This window comes from Fonsecaea pedrosoi, assembly GCF_000835455.1.
Source record: "Fonsecaea pedrosoi CBS 271.37 unplaced genomic scaffold supercont1.7, whole genome shotgun sequence".
In the NCBI taxonomy this organism is placed as follows: Eukaryota; Fungi; Ascomycota; class Eurotiomycetes; order Chaetothyriales; family Herpotrichiellaceae; genus Fonsecaea; species Fonsecaea pedrosoi.
Window position 1 is genome coordinate 2,094,838 of NW_013550609.1, and position 21,565 is coordinate 2,116,402.

A 21,565-nucleotide genomic window follows, 5' to 3' on the forward strand; every position below is an offset into this window, starting at 1 on the left:
ATCCGAAACCTACAACCCACACCTTGACAACATAACAACTATGGCTGCCCGTCCGACGCATTCTCACACGGGTGCCCTCCTGCCGGCCATCCTGATGCTCCACGGCGGCGGGTCCAACAGCACGGTGTTCAAGATCCAGTGCCGGCGGCTGATCTGGAACCTGGAGAAGCAGTTCCGGTTCGTGTTCGTGCAGGCGCCCATCGAGGGCACGCCGGGGTTCGGCATGCTGCCCGTGTTTGCGTCCTGCGCGCCCTTTTACCGCTGGGTGACCCGCAAGTTCAAGGCCGGCGAGAGCGACCAGGAGGCCACGCCGCAGGACGAGGTTGAAGCGGTAGATAGCGTCATCCTTCAGGCGATGGAGGCCAACGGCGGCGTCGACAGCTTCAAGGGCATCATCGGCTTCTCGCAAGGGGCACGCCTCGTCCCCGGCCTGCTACTGCGCCAGAAGATCCAGGAGCGCGATGCCGGTGAAAGTCGCTGGAAATTCAAGTTCGGCGTCATGATTGGCGGCCCGTTCCCGCCCATCTCCCTCTTCGAGTCGGTCAACGTGCAAGACTACGACCTCCTCAAGCAGGTGCCGACCGTCCACGCCTGGGGCCGCGACGACCACGTCAAGCCCGGCTGCGTCGAGCTGATGAAGGCCTGCGAGAGCGACAACTGCTTCCAAATGGATTTCGAGGGCGGTCACCATCTGCCCCTCAAGGACGTCGAGGCAAAAGACCTGTGCGACCTGATCATGGCGGCGTGGTACGCGGCTGGAGGCACATACGGCGTCAGCGCCAACGAGACGTATTGATTTATGGGGACTGGAAAGGCCCAAGTTGAAGGACCCTGTGGATTGCTCCAGACGACACGATATGGTCATGATGGGAAAGCCAGCAAGAAGTCCAACAACGGTTTTAGCGATGATAGAGTATAAATTGTCCCAGATATCAGATCTTGACGAACATAAGCTAAGCTGCAGTGTAACTCTCAAAATGCAACATTCATGAATATCTTTCTGGATCGTCTCAGATATACTGGTTAATTCATATCAGACACCACAAGCAGGCAACCCATATAATATGCCGACAGTCCCTCACGATAATATCTCCTGCTTAACCCCCACCAACCATATTCCCAACAGCCCCGGCCAGTTCTGAAAACAAGATGCCCTTGAGCACAGTCTCACCCTGGTGTTCTGCCCAGTGGCCCGCGTCGACCAGCCTGCGTTTCCACCCCTTCTTCTGTGCCTCGCTCAACTCCTCCCATTTCTTCAGTGTCTCCTGCTTCACGACTTCGGCGTCCGACTGGAGAACTTCGGTCGAGATTTCACCTAGGCTCTGCTCCCGCACGATGATGGCTTTGGGGGTTTCCAGGTTGGAGTTTTCCTCGACGAGATCCTTCAGCGAATCTGTGGCCGATGACACGGCGGACGAGAGGGTCGAGGTCATTTCGTCCACGGAGCTTTTGAGCCTTTCTGTTGCGCTGTGAGCCGCGACGGGGATCTCTGACCCGACCGAACTCATTTGGTCGGCGAGAATATAGGGCCGGGTGACAAGTTCGCGCATCCGCGGTGACAGCCAATTCGGCGCCCCCAGGACTGGTGGCACAACGCCACGGATCTCGCAGAATGCCTGCATGAGGAATGCCACCAAGCCGACGACCACAAGGGCGAAGAAAACACTGAATGATGTTTGCACTGCTTCAGAACGCCCTGGAGGCACGAGCACATATCGTGGAGACTTGGCTGACGGTGGGAGGAACGGACGGAGAGGGAGGTAATGCACCACAACAAATTTGTCGACGCCTACAGAAGCCAGGCGAGCGAATTGAGGCCCAGCTGTGTCGGCAGCCGCAAGAGTTGGTCCGGTAAAGTTGGACAAGACAAGACGAGTGAGGGGCCCATTATGAACGCCTGTGATAAAGGTGTATGACCTGAAAACTCCCAATCCAGCCTCTCGCGAGAAGTCGAGCGCCAATATTTCTATCGAGCTGTCATCCCCAGACTGTCCTGCGACGGCGATCACGAACTGCTTGTCGCCTTGTTCCGATTCTGTCAGGCTGCACACATCCAGCCCAACCGCCGCTCTAATAGACTTATTAAGTTGTTTCCGTAGAGATATGCGGGCCTGCGAAAAATCTTGACTGACTCGAAGAACCAATAGATCTGCCCCAGTCCGCGATGGGCGATTCCTAAGAAGCAGCAGATGACGAGGGGTCAGAAAGCGTAAGGCTCGAAATTTAGGTCTTTGTGAGGGGGGCAGTGAGGTGGAGATCTCAGCGGCGCGGAAGAGAGACGTTGGTGCATCAGGCTTGGATGAGCCAGAGAGCTGCTGCAGAAACACTTCATCATCTGTGCAATATGCGAGCAGATAGTCACCCTTCTCGTCGTCTTCGACTGCCAGATCCACGTCCCCTGCCTCACGGTTACCAAGCTCAATGCGAGAAACCACATCATCTGAGCCGGGTTTTGAGTTCGGGCGAAACACAATGACTTCATTGGTAGGAGCGAGTCCAGACGCGATAGCCGCGAGTCGAGGTTTGCCAGGCTTTTTGGTGGGTGAAAACCGTAAGACTCTTTGATATGTCTCGTTCTTGGTGGTGGTTGCAGATTTGAAAAGCGCCGTCCGACCTAATGGCTGTGAAGCCGGTGTAGAGGCCGAAGGCTTCTCCGCGTCTTCGTCGACCGCACTGCCATCTGCCCTCCTTTTCCTCGCGGGCAACCCAATCTTGAAGGACCTCAGGTGTTCGTTTTTCCCCGCGTTCTGGTCGGCGACAGAGCTGTTGATGCCAGCAAAGGCTGTGAGTGCCGTTGGAGATGACTCGGCAACAGCCAGGCTTGTAACGGAGTCTTCATCGCTCGGGAGTTGAATGTCAATAACCTCTTTCAGCTGTTTCCTTTGCGACGTATCGAGTAGGGAGATTTTGTTGGGGACGCCAGTAGATGAAGAGCCTCCGCCTCCACCAACGAGTAGAAAATCCGGGTTGAGAGGGTCAAAGTCGGCAGCGTAGAGCGGGTAAGACAATTGTGTCCTGGAAGAGGACACCGTAGGCGCCATCTCAGGGATGGAGAGGCAGAGTTGGAAGGTTACGGTGATGCGGTGTAGACGAGGAGGGCGACAGGTGGAGGCAAAGGTGTTCGAGAAGGATTATAGAACCGACGACTATATTTCCGCTCACAGAGTTGGTGGACGGTCTATCACAGAAAGACTAGCAGCTCGCAGCTGGTATGAACAAGTTGCTCTTCCAAGTTCCAAATTCACCGATTCCAAGATGGACGTCAGTACCTTCGCTTATCGATAAGCTTAGCGCGAACTCTAACGTAGCGCGTCGACTGCGCCGCACGTGATCGCAGGCTCCATATCAAATCGAATTTCATGAAGTCCGACCACCTCCCTTACTATTTACCAACGCTCGACTGTTGCGGCTACACACCACTACATCTACTAATACCGGCACTGTCGGCAGTCCTTATACTCCCAGTCATGCGCAGGAGATCGACATATGTCACTCACCCGAGTCGCGCTGTCAACCCAGATGACATTCAAGTTCGCCAAAATCAGCTTCTGCTGGGAGCATTGAAAGCGGCACGGGAAGAACGCTTGACTTTGGGTCTCGAGGAATTGCCAACCGAGATAGCCGACTATTTGCGAGAATGCCATGAACTCCATGTCCGTTGGGCACCAGAACTTCCCTACAATACAACAGCCCCGTTTCTGTCAAGGATCTCCCCTGGTCTACACGTCCAATACACCCCTTTGCAGGAAGATCAGGATGATCGACTTTGTGATCTCCTGCACAAAATTTTCGGGAAGCAGCTTCGATGCGAATCTGCCGGCACCACCTTCATCAGTCCTCCTCTAATCTCCGAGCGCTTTGCTCAGACTTCTAGTCTACAATACTATTCTCTTCTCCCGTCGATCAAGCATCTCGTTGCTTACATATACCATTCTGCTTGCACGCCGAATGACTTGCAGTGTTTGCACACAGCGTCGCTTCTGAACATTGCTGATGCTGTGGACTTTGATTATGACAGCATTTCCCATGCTCTCACCTTGACCGTTTTCTGGTCCAAACAGCCTGCTGTATTCTACGACCCAATAGGCGACTTCACGACGCTTGATGCGTGGAACCTCGATGTGCAATCCAGAAAGGACGACAGGGTGGAGGTGGGCATTTTCAGCGCGTCACCAGCGCCCGAGCCCTCGGACCTTCAGCTATCAGGCTTTCTTACTGTTGTGGGGGAAGACAATCATCCGAAAGCCACACTTTTCAGCTTTCCCTCGCGGCATCATACCTTTGGTCCAGATCAAGCAAAGTTCCAGAGATATTCTGTCTCATTTGATGAGCCTACAGGACTGCATCCGACCTTACGAATCTCTTTCCCTTCGGCAGTCTCATTGACCGAGCCTAAGAACAAGCCTCCCGGAAGCATTTGTGCATTACAGACCTATTTAACTCTTCCTTCGCATATATTTGCCGACAAATATGCGTTTCTCAGCAATGATCCGCTTTTTCAAAAGCTCCATCATCTCGGTCAATTGCATTCTATTGCTGGTGAGACAGATCTAGAGGCTCCAAATTATGTCGTGAGCAAATGGGGTTTGACGATGCTGCTCGAAATCCAGACACCCAATGGAAGCGTTGGAGAACCTAAAGCTGCTAGTGGTGCGTGGGATGTGACCATACCATTACACCTACGATATCTGGAACCGAAGAATGGCAGCTCGTCGGAAATCGAAATACCTTGGCCTGTAGTCTTCTGGGCCTGCACCGCTGACGATGGTACCAAGTTCCCCGTAAATCCGTTCGATAGAATTCATCTTGGCTTCGAAGGATTGTTCGGCCCCAGAACCATGTTCTATCACCTTGACCCAGCCACGGCCGAAGGCGCAGCTCCAGCAAGACTGGTAGAGCGCATTTCCGTGCCAGTCTTGGACCTCAATGCTGCAAGTCCCTCTACAATTGAATCCCTAACTATCATCACGATCGCACTTGGATTTTTGTGGGTGCTACTAAAGCTGAAGCCCTGGTTCACGGCACGGTCCACCCGGGACAAACAGGCATCGGGAATCAAGAAGATGCAATGACAAGTTACTTGGCACTCCTCTGGATACGCTCAGAGCTGAGCAGAATCGCAGTGTATATCATGCCGAAAACCGATCAAGCACCGGCTCATGTATTATGTGGCTGTTTCGCGGCAGGACTCACCAGGTACGGATTGCAATAGTATGCGAGTGCAAAGTGATGGTCAACTCGACACTGGGAATGTGCCTCTCTCGGACGCTACCTGGCAAGCCACTGTGAGATCTTCGGCAAAGATATTGCTCAAGCACTAGTCTCCTACGACAGTGATAGTAACGGCATGATTGCATCCAACTTTACAACTGCCGATGCAACTTGACCGTAATTACGGGCCACTAAGTGGTTTCAGCGATTTGCAGGCTCGTGATCACGATGTTGTGGACAGGCATTGCCACTACACCAGCATGTCCACTGGCAGCAGACTTGAAGACGAGTTTGACAAATGACTTTGTCTTGCTGTCGAACGCTTTCTTAGAACTATCTGCACGTCAAAGAGTCTGATATCTCCCATTCTATTATTTGCGTGCAGGACTGCGCTGGGTCTCGAGGTCTCTCAGAGCTTGCGAGTCTGAGAGGATACAGAGAGCTCGTGCTCTTCTTGGTTTCGTGGGAGCCGCAGCCGAAGAGGTTGGAGCTGGATTCTTCTCGGGCGAGCCCTGGGACAACCAGGCATGTTGGAATGTCGGGTTTCAAGGTGGAAACTCGCCTTGAGTGGGAGCAACGCGGACTCGCCGGGTACAGGTGTCTCTTCCAGCCATTTCCCTGCGATGTCCTTGTGCTCGACCCCATGCTTCACAGGCTGCTTGCGCAGCGAGATGTATTTCTTGGGGACGATGCGCCAGATTTACCACCATGACAAGGAACGTGGGTCATGTCGGAAGTCTCCCTCAACCGACGCCGCCCAGACTTGACGAAAGGTTGCAGAAACGTGTCCACAAAAGAGGGTTTTGTGTCTCTATTCCTGAGGTTTGCGTAGTAAGCTGGACCGCGCTCGCTGGATAAGAGGAGAGAAAGAAAACGGGCCCCACTGGCGAAAGAGACGTGTCCTTGACTTGGTCATTTAAGGTAGCCTGCTTCGAACCGTTGAGGTCGATAACAGACGCATCTTGATCTCTCTATACACCTCTATACCTCTATATCACCGTCCCAATATCCCAATATCCCACCATGCTTCCATATCTCTAAACCTGTTTGCAAGATACATGTCCAAGCACTCCCCAGGTTGAGGCCGGCAAAGTAAATATCGCCCAGCCACCAGCTCCACGGTGACCGACCTTTGGATTATCCGAATCCCAAAGCCTGCCGGCGCCCAAACACAGTCACAGTCACGCTCACGCTCACAGGTACGGGCACAGTCGCGGTGCGAGTATGCCATGGGCTATGGGGCAGAATGGGTTCTATCAGTCACCAGTCCCCAGTTCTTAGTCCCCAGTCGCTGAGGGAAGGGAAGTTGGGTAGCTATGTTTCGCGAGACTTTGTCTGCCGACAACGTAACGTAACGCGGCACAATGTAGGAGGAGGAGGAGGACAGGGACGGCCTCAGCTGGGAAATGAAGTTTACATCGGAACGTGGTTTCGACCGACATGAGGGTGGAGGAGAGATGGAGGGGATTGAGATTGAGATAATCTGGCACTGGAGAGGGACGGGCAGGAGAACGAAACAACTTCATGAGCGGTCGATGCAATAGCAGGCTGGGGAAGTGTATGGTATGTACTCGGTAGGACGAACGATTGCTGGCTCGCTAACTAGATAGCTAGCTAGAGACGCAGTATACTCAACACCTCCGTATACCAGTCATCTCATCAAGGGCCATGATATACTCGTAGTGAGGACTCAATGCGTGGAACTCGGTAGACTACCCGTGGGTCGAGTGTACTCGTGTGGGAAACACACAAGGGGTGCACGACGGGATGTGCTCAGTGCTCGGTGCTCAGTATCTTCGTTGTTTCTCCTCCTGGGCTTTAAACCCAGCGGCACTCTCTGTGAGTGCGAGATCCAGAAGAGGATGGCATCGCGGTATGAAGCAGCGAGACCTCGATCGGCCGTGAAATGGGGTCAGGCCAGGCTGCGCAAGTTCAGCCCGATGTTGTTCGTAGATGCGGGGCGTTTAAACGCCTGCAATGGATTGCACGAGCAAAACCGGTGAACAGCCTCCTTGCCCAAAGCCCGGCTTCGCTTCTTGACCCATCTCTTTGGCCTGTTTCTGTTTGCCTTTCTCTCAGTGACGCATTGCTTGCTGAGCGCAAGGACCCAGGGGTGAATTCCAAAGGCCCTCAGGACCTTTGGGGATCGTGAAACAACGTGGTTACGTCGAAAGGCAGCCGTCAAGGATGGGCAGAGAGTGAGGCACGTCGCGCCCAAAACCCCCTTTGATATGCAGCCAGCCATCAAAGGTTCCGCATCGTTTTGACGCCAGCATTGGAGAGGCAAGTCTTTTGCACAACGCCACGAATACGGGTATCATCGACAGCTCACCATGGTGGCGCAGAAAAAAGCAGCCTCGGGGATGAAGTAGCACGACGAGGACTCGGTACCAGGAACTTAGAACTTGCTCCGCAGTTTCAACTAGTGTGAGAAATTGATTGCGTGGAGCAAACACCGAAAGAAGTCTGCTCGTATCCTGAACCAAGCTGTTGTTGCCTTGCACTAAGTGATGAGAGGAGTGCCCCATGCGCAGAGTAAGCTTCCTCCTCGCAGCCCCTGAGGGCCAATTTCAATGGGATATGCCGGTGACCGGGCCCCTGTTGTTGCTGGTTTGGTTTTCGTCCGGGGCAATCCTAACCCGGTCGCTTAGGCTGACTTGGCTGGATGCCGGGCCGTCGGTACTTCGAACTGGCCCACCAGAAGGCATGGGTACCTTCGACACACCGCCAACGTGCCCGAGGCAATGAGAGGGAAACCCAGGCAACAGGGCGCAAAATTGATGTAAGTCGAACCTTTTGATGCTTCGCATCTAGTCACTTGATCATCAACTAGGGTGTTTTGACATGGAATGGTGGAGGTTACGGGGTACTCGTAGATCCAGTGAAGAGGCATCCTTGGTCAAACGCACGAGTTTCTTGATACTTGACGGCAGTGCAGCGGCGACTAAGTGCGATCAAATCAGATTGCGGGAAGCCAGCAAGGCAGCCACCCGCATCGTCTTTCCACCGGACTTTAGAGCGACTTTGGGTCAAAGTGCGGATGGTCCAGATGCGACCTTTTGAAGCCGATATTTGTGGCACTCCAGTCAATGGTGCTGCAACCCGTCGATAGTGGTTGCCTTTTGATGGAGCATGATGCGTACAGAACAATGAATGAAGGCTGAGACCTTTAATACTCCTTGATAGGGAAGTGCAGAGTGGGAGCGGCCAGAGGAGCTCGCACTTGTCACCAACCCAAGCTTTCGGTCACCGCTCAATCAAGGCAGCGCCGGAACTCGTGACGCTTATGTGGCTCCCGAAACGACATCGCAGGGTTGCTCTTGATGTGTAAGGACCGCCTTGGCCCGCAGAACGCCGTCACAAAAAGACCCAAAGAGTCGGTTGGACAACAAGGCATCCTGAAGATTCCGCCATTTGCCTCAAACGACAGCCCACATGCAAGCCAGGAACCCAACAATCATGGGGGTGAGCACTTTGACGACAGGTGTCCTCCCACGGGAAGCCCAGCTTAATCCCTCACGATGCTGGGGATGAGATTTTGCCATCGGGGCTATGCTCGGACGAAACCTGTTGCCGTCACGTGTCGACCAGAGCAACGAGACCAGAACCTCGAGCGCCGGGTAACAAGATGTGACAAATCGAGGAATCGTCCACCGCGAAGGCACGACCCTCTCTTAGTCCTGTTTGAGGACTGACACCGAAATATCCTCGCGGTGGCGAAGGTGGCGTCCTTCAAGAAGATGTGAGAACCTTGTAACAGCTCTTGTCCCACCATTGGTGCCATGTTATTGGGAGTCCTCTTTTGTGCCAGTGGAAGATTGACTCGTCAATCATACCATGTTCGGACCGTTGGGGTTGAACTGTTTTGGCGGAAGCGGCGATCAGGGACCAAGGCTGAGTATTCGCCACTACCAATCGCAAAGGTAAAATGGACTATTACCAAAGGGAGTGTTTGTGATTGGCATGCTGATGCTATGCGGTGCCGTATTGACGTTCATAGAGCTGGAAAAAGCACTGAACCTAGCTGACCGGCAAGTGCGACAGTGTGACTAGTTTGGGTCGTGAGGCTGAGCGGCCATGCCATAATGCGGCTGTGGCTCGAATACAATGCAGCCGACGAAACATGCTAGAGAATGCTTTGTATTGCCGCTCGTAGTGTTTTCCAGTGGGCTCTGCGTACGGGGAACAAGATCAACTCTTGTTGACAGAGTAGAGGCTTCCAGAGATGGGGAAAAGGAGGGGAGAAGTCAAGAGGGTGGCGAGCTGAACGACCTGCGAGATATGTTGGTATTAGCCCTTCGCTTGGGGCAGCTGAATATGGATGGGGAGGCGGAAAAATAGTTTTTCCCGCCTCGCCGTATCGCTAAGCGAGGAAGGTGCCAAGAGAGCAAAAGTACTTTGGCGAGAAGAGAAGGCACGGATCGAGCCTGACTAGCCACGTGCTGAACTGTTGAGAGCCAACCATGGTGCCAATCCTACCACTGTGCGATAGCCATACATTAGCCACACTTACTCAGCAAAATGGACCTATGATTGCGCCAGAAACTAATCGCAAGCCTTTGCGGCGCCCACGCTAGTATAAAACTGGAAATTCTCAACACTAGCCCTCAGCCTAGGACGAACAAGTATGTGGCGTCCAGCACCGAGACTTATGTATGTATCTCGCAACGACGGCTCAACTTCATCTCATGCCATGTACTTGTCAGGTATGTAAATCTCCTTCGGCCGTCCAGGACACTGACTGCAGGTTTATATTGAGAGTTGCACAACGGGCGGTCTCATCTTGTTGTAATTCGCAACGGCTGCTGGCTTGAGAACCCTCTGAGCTTGTTGACTCTAGTGTTGGGGATAGATCACGATCACTTCCGGCCCTTAGAATGATACTCCCGACACCTGCGACACCACCACGGACCTCAGAGCGAGATTGAGCAGGTAGGGATGCGTCGATATAGACGCAAAATGCCAACTTGATGCGCATTTGAAGCATCTCCAACTCGATGACACTCGGATCGCAATATCATCAGAGTCCTTGTACAGAGCGTCCTCTTTCGATTATGACGAAGTTACTCCGAGAACACGCCTCTCATTGGTCTTGGCAACGACTGGGCCGCTATCATCCGACTGCTGCTCGATTTCAACTCTATCAACCACCCCATATCTGAGAGTCGTCCGGATCCTGGCTTGCTGTTCTTGATATATAACGGTGTTTACGATCCATTGCTACGAACCTTTATCCGACATGGGAACCCCGACCTCTTAAGGCAACCATCTGATTCAGATACCATCACACTCGTCCAGAGGCAATCCGGTAAGTTTGGCAGCTATTATTTGCTCAGCTAGTATAGCGAGACAGCGAACAGCCGTCACGGATCGGCACGCAGAAAAGGGACAATTTCCCTTGACCGCCTTCGTCGACAGTGCAGGGCGCATGCTCTCCGATCGAGTGCATGATAACTTGGTCATGTGACAAGCGGTGGGGGTCTGGTACATCGACGCACCGCCAACAGACAGTCTTCAGAGGTGACCTCGGCACCCTGGCTCAGCATCCCCTCCTGCACCATCAGATGGACGCAATCACATTCTCAAGGTATATTTTCAGCGCCCAGGTCTCATGTAGCAACGCACCAGCATGCAGGTGGACAGGTGCATGAGAACCTCTCAAAAATGCGCGGGAGCCTCAGAACGGCTAGCCTGAAATCACATGTCTCGAATCAGAATGCTGCAAAGATGCGGGTCGGTCCAGCTAGTGCAACGCCTCGGCACTTGACTGGCTTTACAGGATGTTAGTTATAGTTGTCACGCTCTCATTCGCCCTAGTCGGACGTAAGTGATTGCCTGGTCGATTCTGTTCAGGGATCATCATGCCTTTCCCCCCCTCCATGCCTCTCTCGTTTCACTCCTTCCTCTTCCTCCTTTTCATTATATTTGTATCGTTCTCGCGCTTTATCTACAGTTTGTCGCTCTCTTCCCGGACCATCTCGTTGGCATCAGTTTGGAGAAACCGGGTGTGAATGTATTGCTGGCATTTTGATATCCATGGCTTCCAAACCCCACATGACGCCCGACACTAAGTGTCGTATTGCGAGACCAGCTCTGGGTGCTGATAGATCGGTCATGATGCGGGCGAAGAGAGAAGAGTACGTGGCCCAGATGGTCCTCGATCCATCTTTGAGGAGTATAGCCAGAACTGACAACCCCATCGGGGTATGGTGTGAAGGCGCCGACAGATTCCCCTTACGGCATTCACCTTGGTGACCGTTCCCGAGGATTCGATGCTGTCCGTCTATCTGCGGAGCAGGGAAGCAGTCGACACGAGCATAGAGACGAGGATGTCATCCCACGAGGGACGTCCCAGCTCTTCCTGCGGAAATTCAGACCCGACCGGGCAATCACCCCAGCGGCTCCATGACAATGACGACGCCGCGATCGTCAAAGACGGGGTAACCGGAAAAGAACAATCTGCCAGCAACAGCAGCGTGGAACTGGAGCTCGACAAGTTCATGGCCACGCTGACAGCTACGGTGACTCCCGACGCCGTCATCAGAACGATTACCTCCACCAAAGGTACAAAGCTTCAGGCGACGCGTGAGACGTCACAAACTAAGACCTAAATCTGTTGCACAAGAGGCATATTAAATGTCAGATATGATGAGGAGCTCAAGGTTGTATGGACGAGACCTCTCTAGGTCTCCGAGGTTGGCTTGAGGTAACTTTCGTCTCGGTGTGATGAAACCTGAAGGCCATGGGCCAAAATGATTGGAATATCTCGCCCACCTGTATCGGGCAATCTATCAGGGCACTGTGGTTGATAACGATATCCCCTGTCTGTTATGTTATGCGGGCGATTGATGAGACTGGGGGAGTTTGTGGGAAATGTAACGGTCCCGCCACGACATAGCAAGTACATTGATCTGATGAACAATTTACAAGGTACCTTCTTGACATGACCATGACCATCTCCTCCTCCTCCTCCTCCTCCTCCTCCTCCTCCTCCTCCTCCTCCTAGTTCTACTTCTGGTTTCAGTCTCGGCCTGCCCTTTACCAAGATTTTCTAACCTTTTCAGTGCCAGTACGATGTATACATGCCTGTCCGCCACCTCTACAAAGTCAGTCGGTCCTCTCGATAAGGCCCCGGTGAATTAAAAAAAAAATTTTTTGATCCAGATGAAAATCGAAAATTGAACAATGAATCCTCTGCTCCTATCAATCACACCACGCCACCTCCGCGGGACCTGGCCTGGCACGTCGCCCATCCGTTCCCGCTCGTGAGTTCCGAATCCGAGCCCAGGCGCCAATGGCCAATGCCCCCCCGCCCCAATGAGGGGGCCACCCGAACATGCACTTCGACAGACATACATACATGCAGATGTCCATCCCCTTCGCTCAACTTTGGTCTCGGTTGGTCTTGGCTTTGGGCTTGATCTATCGTCTTTGGTCTTTGGCTCACGTCCTTTGGCATGCTTACTGACGCCGAGCCTCTGGAGAGTCCAAACAGCAGAGTCCTTGGTGCTTCCAGCGCCGGAGAGTGGTCAGCTCCCATTTTACAGGTTCCAATGATGGAGAGTCTTAGCACGCAGTCTGCGGCAAAGGGAACGACACAAACAACCTCGTCTGTCAATTTCAGATACCATGTCAAGACGTGTAAAATATTCTTTGTCTCAAAAACGATACGAAAGTCGTGTCTCATGATGGAGAAATCCCGTTTCTCTCTTGTTGTCTCTCCTTCCAGCAAATCCACCGTCAGCTTTTTGTTTTGTTCCTCTTCTCTCAAAATATGCGTTGTTGTCCTTGGTTCACCTTTGCGTTTTCAGATTTCTTGAGCCACTTCTTAGGCCTGCCATTGCAGCCCGAAGCCCAACCAAACATCACAAGCCAAAGTATGTAGACGACTTTGACCGTCAACAAACCCGCCGCCAGCAAGTTTCTCTTCCACTTCTGTTCCACGGCGGCCTTCTTCCCAAGCATGGTTCTCGCTGGACCATGCTTGGCTTCCGTGCCAGCTTCACCCAGATCAACCATCCACCTAGCAAACCGCAAGCTTATGCACCCGTCTAATCTTATACATCCTCACTATCGTTGATCTGACTCCCATGTCAATCGTGGCCCTCGCTAGGCAGGTCCAGGTGTTGTTGATCTCTTTCAAAGTATCGTTTCGCGGGGGAGGCAAATTAACCGTGTCTAGAAGGATCGTCCGGAACCGAAATCGCAGCGCAGATCCTAGCAAAAGGCCGGAACATGTTGGAAGGGTCCTATCACCGGCAAGATCCGTGGCGAGCGGCTTCCTGATCTCTTACAGTTTAGACGTCGGCCATTTGCAGATCACGTTCAGCGCCGGGGGGTGTTTGAACGCGCAACGTATGCATTGACGCACTGCCCGAGAGCGACAAAGCAAAGTTGGTGCAGCCATACTTTTTTGTTGAGGCGTCATATGTAAAGTAGCGGTTCAACTAGAGAGAGTCAGCGGCAGAAGGGCGCAACTCAGAAATCGCAGACTTACCGATGCAAGTCTGACTCCCAGCCAGAGACATCTTTCAGCCCGGGGTGCGGCGTGGCTTGGGAGTTCCAACGACCGTTCATCCTCGTCGACCACCTGGCCTTCGAAAAAATCGGACGGGAAATAATACGGCGCCCAGACTAAGCCGCGCATGGGAAAGTCCTCGGGCAGCTGTCTTCCCGTACCTGATTGTTGTTGAGGGAACTCCTTGGATTCGACATGTGCATCAACCACTCCAGATCTGCTCAAGCTGTTCAAAGAGACGGCTAGCACATTCCACGGAACATACTTTTCGACGTAGATCAATGCGCCTGGAACATATGATAGTGACCAAAGGAATGCCAACGTAAGATGTAGAAATGGTAAGATGTTGCGGTCCCCCAGCTTGCCAGCTACTATGGATATAGTCTTGGACCAGACGGGAAGAGCGTATGAAGTTACTTCGTCTGCCGACTCAAATTTGATGTTAACACGATGTTCGGGTGGGAGAGTGGCCTGACGGAAAGCGTTTGCATTGATCGGGCTATTGTGTCCCCAGAATTCGCCATGGATACGTTCCTTGGCCATGGGATCCGGAGTTATTGTAGTACTGCCTTCTTGCTGTTGTTGTTGCGGCGGCTGCTGCTGCTGCTGCTGTGCCTCAGGCTGAGAGCCTTTGAGTTTATCATGATTGGCACGGAAGATTTGCCAGAGGTAATTATTGTCGGAACCAAAGTCAAAAAGTAACGCAATGAGGGCAGAAGCTACCTCGGGTCCCTGAACCTTCCAATTCACACCTGATCGTGCTATGTGGTTCTCCAATTCCAATGTAAATCGTTCAGCTTGAAAGCAATATTGGTCGATGACACCCTTGGTGAACAGAAGACCGGCGGCGGTAACCAGAGAAGTCTCGAGCTTGGAATGTTTGGAAGGGGGCGCATCCGGCCTAGCCTTTTGGCCGGGAGGAGTGGCTACGTCCAAGAGTGGATTAAACAACAGCATAATGGAGTCTCGCGCGTTGGGAAACGGGTTGACAGAGATCAGAGCCTTGGAATAGTAAAACAGCTGGCAAACAATGTTAGGTCTCGCGAGAACCGCCAGGTGGTGCTGAATCCTTCCAGTATCGGGGGAGCGGTCGGCCGCCTTCTGGTACCACATGCGAGCGACGTTGGACCATGTCTCACGATCTCGTAAGTCTGCCTCTTCAATGGCCATACGATAACGGGCCAGGTCGCCCAAGCATTCAATCCAGGTCTCATGGAAAGCGGGTACCGACTCCATAAGAAGGCCCATCATCTGATAGGCGAGGTAGACAAAGCTCAACATGTGCTCCAAAGAATGCGGGAGACGATGGCGGAGCAGCTCGAGGAACGAATGAATCCCATGTCTCCACATGCGCGCAGGCATTGCATATTTTGTGGGGAGCCGCTGTAACGCTGGTGATGCTGTTGGGTGTTGTGATGCCAGGAAAAAGTCATGGTGCTCGTGAAGGAGAGTCCGATGCAAAGCGATTAATGCCTGCCACTGCTCGTTGGAGAGTTTATTGGTCGTTTGCGCTTGCTGGGCACATATCTCTACACACTTCTTCTCCACCATGACCAGACCAGCATATATACCTTTGACTTCATTGACGAGTTGTTCCTGGGATATGGGTCTTGTCTCTGGCTGGAGAAGTGGTTTGATGTCTCCATCGGCCGAGTAGTCACCCTGGGACGAGTGACCCGAGGTAGGTCGAGGATCAAAGTATTTCCCTTCCGGCTCTGGATGGTAACCTCGAGCACGATTGTTCTGACGCGCCAAGGTAGCAAAATGAGAGACTCCGCGAGGAGAGGAGACGGGCGTCTGATGGGCAGATTGGTATCCGCCTGCCGAGGACGAGTCCGGAGGCGGGGAATGGATATGTGCATAGTCGTGGTCATGACGGCCAGGAGAGTAAGCTGGAGACGCTGAGCCAGGTCCGATTTTGCTTGGATGCCACTCTTGTTCAATCGCGGGGCGTTTGGCTGGTCTTGTATCATTTGTACCATGCGAAGGTCTGACAGAGTCTGCAAGGCTTAACAGTTGCAAAGACTCGCTAGGCTCTTTCTTGATTCGGGGCGACGGCGAATCATGTTGCTGATGACTCCGGGTCCTAGAGCCGAAGAAGATTCAGAACAGGTTTGTCTGAATGGAATGGGAGAGTAATACCTGGACGGAGGATACTGTTTTCGGACCCGCGAATCAGCGGCAATGGCCGTCTGGGCCGATCCGCCGCCGCAAGGTGGGCTGGATGTCAAATGCGGTAGTCGTCTATCTCCGGTGATCGGATGAGCCATTGTAGTCAAAGTCCTGAAAGAGTACGAACAAAAGGTCCCAAGTGTTAGTGGCTGGTGTCACACAAAAAGCTGTCCGGTGTAAAGTTTCTCCGGAGAAAAGGTTGCGCTTTTGGAAAGGCTCAAATTCCTGTTGCAGGACTTTTGGAAGGGGCCTTTGGATATGGTCCTAACTCACCCTAGATCTTGGTCTCAAAGACAGGGGTAAAGGTGATAAATCAGATGCTTGATGGGGTGACCACGATGCCAGAATTTTGCGTTACCGGCTTCCGGAGATGGAGAAATTTAGAGAATTGACCCTGTCTTTTTTTGGTGCTGCTGCAAACAGAACATATTCCATGGAGATGAGGATAAAGTCAGAGAGCCCGAGAGGCTCTTCTAGGGGTTTATACCAGCAGCTCTGAGATGCGAGTGGCATGCCTTTGGTGGCAGCTCGGGTTCAGAAAAACACCTTTCAGTTTGCGGCCTGGTGAGTTTCCAGGTTTCCAGGTGGCTGCAGGTGGGGTAGTCAGAGTGACTAGCATCATGCCCTTTGGTGGTTCGCAAAATGGTTCGCACCAAAAACCCCTGCAAAAAAGGCAACCGCGGCTTATGCGGCTCAAACATCACACCAAACAGGCTCAACTAGTTACGTCATCAGACATGCCTTACTTCCATTTCACTTTCACTTCACTTGCACCCGTACCGGAGTAGGTAGCGAGGATATTTCCAACAGAGAATGAAAGAGAATGAGTGTTTACTCTATCAGGGAATGAAAATTGTTTGCTCTCTTTATACATTTTACCTCTACTAATGACTGCTCCCAACCTACTATAGACTATGCGTAAATAACTCACCTTTCCACCATCGCTCACACTCCTTTGACATCCACCCGTCTCGCTTTGCTACCATCTGTCTGCACCATTATTGATTGTGCTCTTCCTTCTGTTGTCCATTATCTCTTTCAAGTTAGATTCTGCAACCAGGCGCCGGACCTAGTTCCCAGTCTCCAGTCTCCAGCTCTCAGCCTGATGCCTGCCACTCCATTACAGAAATGCTGCCTCCTTCGTGTGCTGTCGTGCCGCCTGATGGCCTTGTTTTAGGTCTCTATGCAATGCTGGCGCCCAGATTCCTCAACTCACCTGCCCATCTTTTCCATCACCTTCAGGCTCTCTCAAGTTCTTTGCACCCAACAAGAACTATTGAAAATGCTAACCTCAACCTAATTGTCGTTGCACGACTGCCTTGCTGGGTTTTCGCAGCTTTGTGTTCAATTTTTGAGGCTCTCGAATCTTGGATCTTGCCCGGCCTACGCCCAAGGCATCAATGACTCTGGCCCTCTGTACCAATATCGTCCGCTGATGGAGCAGCTGACTGACACTTTTGAAATCGATGCAGAGGCTACTCTTTTTCAGAGTCACAGAACCCTTTCCACCATCAAGACACCTGCAGGTTTCGACCCAGACCATGCTCGCAGGCCACTCAGGAAAACCCTATTACAGTCACACTACGAGGTACTCACGCAATCTCTGGTGTAGATTGCCATCCACAATCGACGCCAACATGGCCGTTCCCGCAAGAAAGAGGAGGAATCCTTGAGAAGACGATAAAGCGACACCGTGCTGCGCGAAAAAGAGGGGGGGAGACACATAAACGTACACAGACAGAATACAACAAGTAGAATGGAAAGGAATCAGGAGGGACAAATATCAGGCCTGACGCGTAGCACAGGCACGTCAGATCCGGGGACACTGACCTCTTGGGCAGTACTCACAATGTACGCCGGCGACTAGTCTGCCTCATTCCTCATTCCAATGGTAGCCTACGAATTGACAGCAATGGTAACACGGTCACAATCCCTGCGTTTGAAGCCTTTATCGTACCCTTTGGACCGTCACTTGGAGGACAAACCTGCTTCGTCACCTGCAACCTTCAGCACAAACTCGAGGAGTGTTTCCAGCGAGTCCTCCACTTCTGCCTTCCATACCCTTTCTGTCAGAGGACCGCTCCCAAAAGAGAACCACTCCCAAGCTGTTTGTATGTACCTGGTACAAGAAGCATCCTGAGCCAAGAATTTTCAAGACTGGTCTTCAAGTCATTGGTTCGGATCCACAATGGTAGATGTGACAAGCGAAACTGGCAAGGCAACGAGCGATACTTTTCCTTCACACCACGTATCTCTCATGTCTCACCACAATTGCCCTCGCAACTCCTTTCACGTCAGAATTGAGGTGATGAGACACATGCAAATAACGCGCCCGGTGCCGGGACGTATTGCTTCCTGACTCCCGTTCAAATTGCGGTGCTGACAAACGACAGACATTATAGCCGCTTCATGCCACCAAGGTGGGTCTCGCGAAGCCATGTCTTCGCCACTCTCGCTCCCTGTTCCGTCAATCGGTACCATACTTGTAGGCGGAAGACGTACCGCATGTGTTGATAGTGCTGCTCGCGACGCTCCGCAAGGAATCAACACGAAACGACTGAGGCGATTGCATCCACCGGCCCACAGCCTTTTGTCCCCCACAAAGTACCGAGTATGTCCTGGCTGAAACTCATAATGGCAGAGGCTGGACTGGCCTTGTGGCGTCGATTGGAACTGGCTTGCGGACACGAGCTTGCGGACGCAACTCTGTTTCCGGTCCGCTGGTACTAGGCATCCAGGTCCCGGATTCGCCAAATGCATCAGACTCCTGCAACCCGAATCGATTACGAGGACGTCTCGGAATATTGACTAGCACTGCTTTCAGGCTATTTGGTTGGCCGGTGCATACCTTGAGTGCATGACTGCCTTTCCCTCTGGAATGCAACTCTCAACCTGATCGCTAGTACATGCAGCTGGAAAGTAGCCCTGTGGACGCGCGTGTCTTCTTGACCGAGGAGGGAAATATACTGGGCATCGACCGCCGATCGCAAACCAGCATCTGAAGCAGAATATGTATTGGGTCTCTGAATGACCGTCTCCGATCAGCGGTTCCAGTCGAGGTATCCACCACCCATGGGATCTCCAGACGGGGACACCGACATGTCGCCAAAGCGGAACAGACATCAGCCGCATGTGGGTGTCAATGGGGGTCCTTACGAGACCAGGGGCGATCAGGCGAGCACATTCTTGAACGTCTCATTTGCCTACAAGTACTCGTATATGTCCCCTTCAGATACAGTCAGTCTCACCGGTTGTTACATGCGGCTCCGACATATCTTTCAGCCCTATCGCTCAAGTCATTTGACAAGCTTCTCCGCTTCAGTCAGAACTACATGGCTTTTGGTTGCCTCTCGCGCTCAACCTGCTCGGAGGATCTGCGCTAATCTTCTTATAAGATCAAGAGGAAAAGATGTCTGAGATTGGGATTTTGTGACTAACGTGACAGGTAAACAGCCTCCCCCAGCTTTGGAATTGAGGCTCTGTCAGGAAAGGCAAAAAGGCGACCAGTACCTGACTAAATCCGGAAACGCGGGCCAACACGAACGGGACGTATTACGAGCACATGCGGAGTAATGATTTAACTATAAGCCGGACTGGGCACGAGACTAAGGTGTGATTGGATTATGTTGTCTGGAGTACCGCTTTCTCCTCTTATACCTACTCGCCAACCTCTCCTTCAACCTCCTTAATAGATTAGGAAGAAGGAAACCCCCAAGGGACCCCCGCGCTGGAGCTCGGCTGATTGATCCAGAGCTTTCTGTACGCCTTTTGATGGTCACAGTCACAGCCGCGGCCTGAGATCCGACATGGATGCAAATCCCGCAGTTTCGTCGACGCCAACTATCTCATCGGACTCAACGGATATTGGCTTGAAACCTACGCCCCGCCGCCGTAGCAAGCTTGGAGCGCCTTGTTTCCCCGTACCTGGACAATGAACGTTTGTCGTCAGAGCAGCTACGGTTCACGCAGATTGGCCGTGTCGCAAGGACTTTAACTTCGACCACACTGATCACGGACACTCGAGATTGCAGTGTGCTGTTTCTTGGATGGGCGTCAAGACTTGGTCTGTGATACCGTTGGGCTGCATCGCCATTGTCTGAAGTGGCTTCAAACTGTCTGGTCTGGATATGAATAGACTTCAAGCGCCGCACAGCAATAGTGCCAGCCAGTGCTGCATAAGGCTATGCATATCCCATGCATCATCTGCAAGGCGACCATTCGCAAATTGGCTGTAGCTTGAACGCATTGACTTCCGGACCTAACAACAATCAGTCTGCACTCACGCGAGAGGAAGTTTCACACCAGCAGAAACTCAGGTGGCTGGTGACTGGCCGACGGGTGAGAATCTCAGCCTGATACTTATGGGCGTTGAGATGATACGATCCTTGTCATTGATACTCAGTCTAAATCTGGATTGCGAACTCGGCCATTCCCAGGCTGGGAGTCCACCCCGTGACCCTATCCAAAGTCGACAAGTCGCTGTTGAAAACGGGGGTTTTCGGAAACCTTGCGCGCGAGGTGCAGGAGCAACGGCCAAAAGTCCTTGCGGCCAAGGCAAAACAGAGACACAGGGCCAGCAATAAGGTGTGAGACCGGTGTACGTGGCAGACTCAAGATGCTAAGGCCGAGCGAGCAACATCCAAGGAGAAGCGGACTACCTCACGAGGTACTATTAGACGACTTGCGAGAGGTCTTTGAACGAGTTGCTCCCTGGCAAGGCAAAGAGGGATTTCGGGTACGAGGTCTTCTCGGCTTCATCTCTTGCTTCTTCCCGGGCTTGCAGATGCTCTGGATTTTGCCTTTTATTCCTCGAGAAGGGTTGCTGTCGCGAACGAATCAGGACCATCCAGGAGGGAGAAGAGACGTCGGCGGTGCCTCTCTACACCCTCAATCTACTCATCCTCTGTTTCAAGACAGCTGACTTTGCCAAACTGTTCCCCCCATGACCTCTATCATCTGTCCTTGCCCCGACAAAGTACAAAGGACGTGTTCCTATCAGATCGAAAGAGACACCACCAGGACGGGCCGAGAACATCCCCGACCTCGTGCCATTGAGACAAAAGGAAAAGGAAACAGGATCGGGGGTTTCTCGAGAAGAAGAAAACAACAGAGAGTGAATGATCCTCCACGGCTCGTGTACTAGCATATCGACTTGACATGACTTGACTCGAGAACAAGAAAAAGAAAGAAGAAAAGGTTGGACCCCGTGACAGATTGACTGGGAGATTTGAAGATTTTCAAGCCTCTGTTGTTGCGTCAGGTCATGTCAGGTCAGGTCGGGACAGACAGACAAGTTCAGTTCAGCTCAGGTCACTTCAATCTTTTCTCTCTCGGCCCCCTTCCTCCCACCTTGCGTGGGTTTCTTCGTTGCATCACTCAACTCGCTCCCTTCTCATCCATTCATTCATGCACCAGCTCTCGAAGAAGAAAAAAAAAAACGGGGGATAGGAGGAACGGTGCAAAAGATGGCCACATAACAAATAAAAAACAAATAAAAAGAATACTTGAAAAAAAATCAAGCAGATTCACTCCCTATTCTCATCCCTTCATCCCCTCCATCCCTTGATACCTCCCATCAATCGTATTTTCAGAAGCCCTGTAATTCCTTTTCTCCTTTTGGCCATGCTACACACGCATTGCATTCCGAACTCTTCGTAACAACCC

At 52.3% G+C, this 21,565-nt stretch overlaps 5 protein-coding genes across 5 annotated transcripts; 3 read left to right on the forward strand and 2 right to left on the reverse strand.

Annotated features, from left to right (window-relative positions):
• Positions 1-40: 40 nt before the first annotated feature.
• Positions 41-796, forward strand: Z517_10814 (uncharacterized protein; the record flags this gene model as incomplete). The annotated part of the gene is made up of 1 exon (XM_013424423.1): positions 41-796. The coding sequence occupies one exon, from the start codon at positions 41-43 to the stop codon at positions 794-796; it is 756 nt and encodes a 251-aa protein (XP_013279877.1).
• A 301-nt stretch (positions 797-1,097) lies between these two features.
• Z517_10815 (uncharacterized protein) lies at positions 1,098-3,041 on the reverse strand (the record flags this gene model as incomplete). The annotated part of the gene is made up of 1 exon (XM_013424424.1): positions 1,098-3,041. The coding sequence occupies one exon, from the start codon at positions 3,039-3,041 to the stop codon at positions 1,098-1,100; it is 1,944 nt and encodes a 647-aa protein (XP_013279878.1).
• A 426-nt stretch (positions 3,042-3,467) lies between these two features.
• Positions 3,468-5,072, forward strand: Z517_10816 (uncharacterized protein; the record flags this gene model as incomplete). The annotated part of the gene is made up of 1 exon (XM_013424425.1): positions 3,468-5,072. One exon carries the CDS (start codon positions 3,468-3,470, stop codon positions 5,070-5,072), a length of 1,605 nt encoding a protein of 534 aa, XP_013279879.1.
• A 6,175-nt stretch (positions 5,073-11,247) lies between these two features.
• Positions 11,248-11,822, forward strand: Z517_10817 (uncharacterized protein; the record flags this gene model as incomplete). The annotated part of the gene is made up of 2 exons (XM_013424426.1): positions 11,248-11,415; positions 11,439-11,822. 2 exons carry the CDS (start codon positions 11,248-11,250, stop codon positions 11,820-11,822), a joined length of 552 nt encoding a protein of 183 aa, XP_013279880.1.
• Positions 11,823-13,508: 1,686 nt separating this feature from the next.
• On the reverse strand, positions 13,509-15,999 carry Z517_10818 (uncharacterized protein; the record flags this gene model as incomplete). Its single annotated transcript, XM_013424427.1, has 3 exons — positions 13,509-13,658; positions 13,709-15,815; positions 15,872-15,999. The coding sequence occupies 3 exons, from the start codon at positions 15,997-15,999 to the stop codon at positions 13,509-13,511; spliced, it is 2,385 nt and encodes a 794-aa protein (XP_013279881.1).
• Between the last annotated feature and the right edge of the window lie 5,566 nt (positions 16,000-21,565).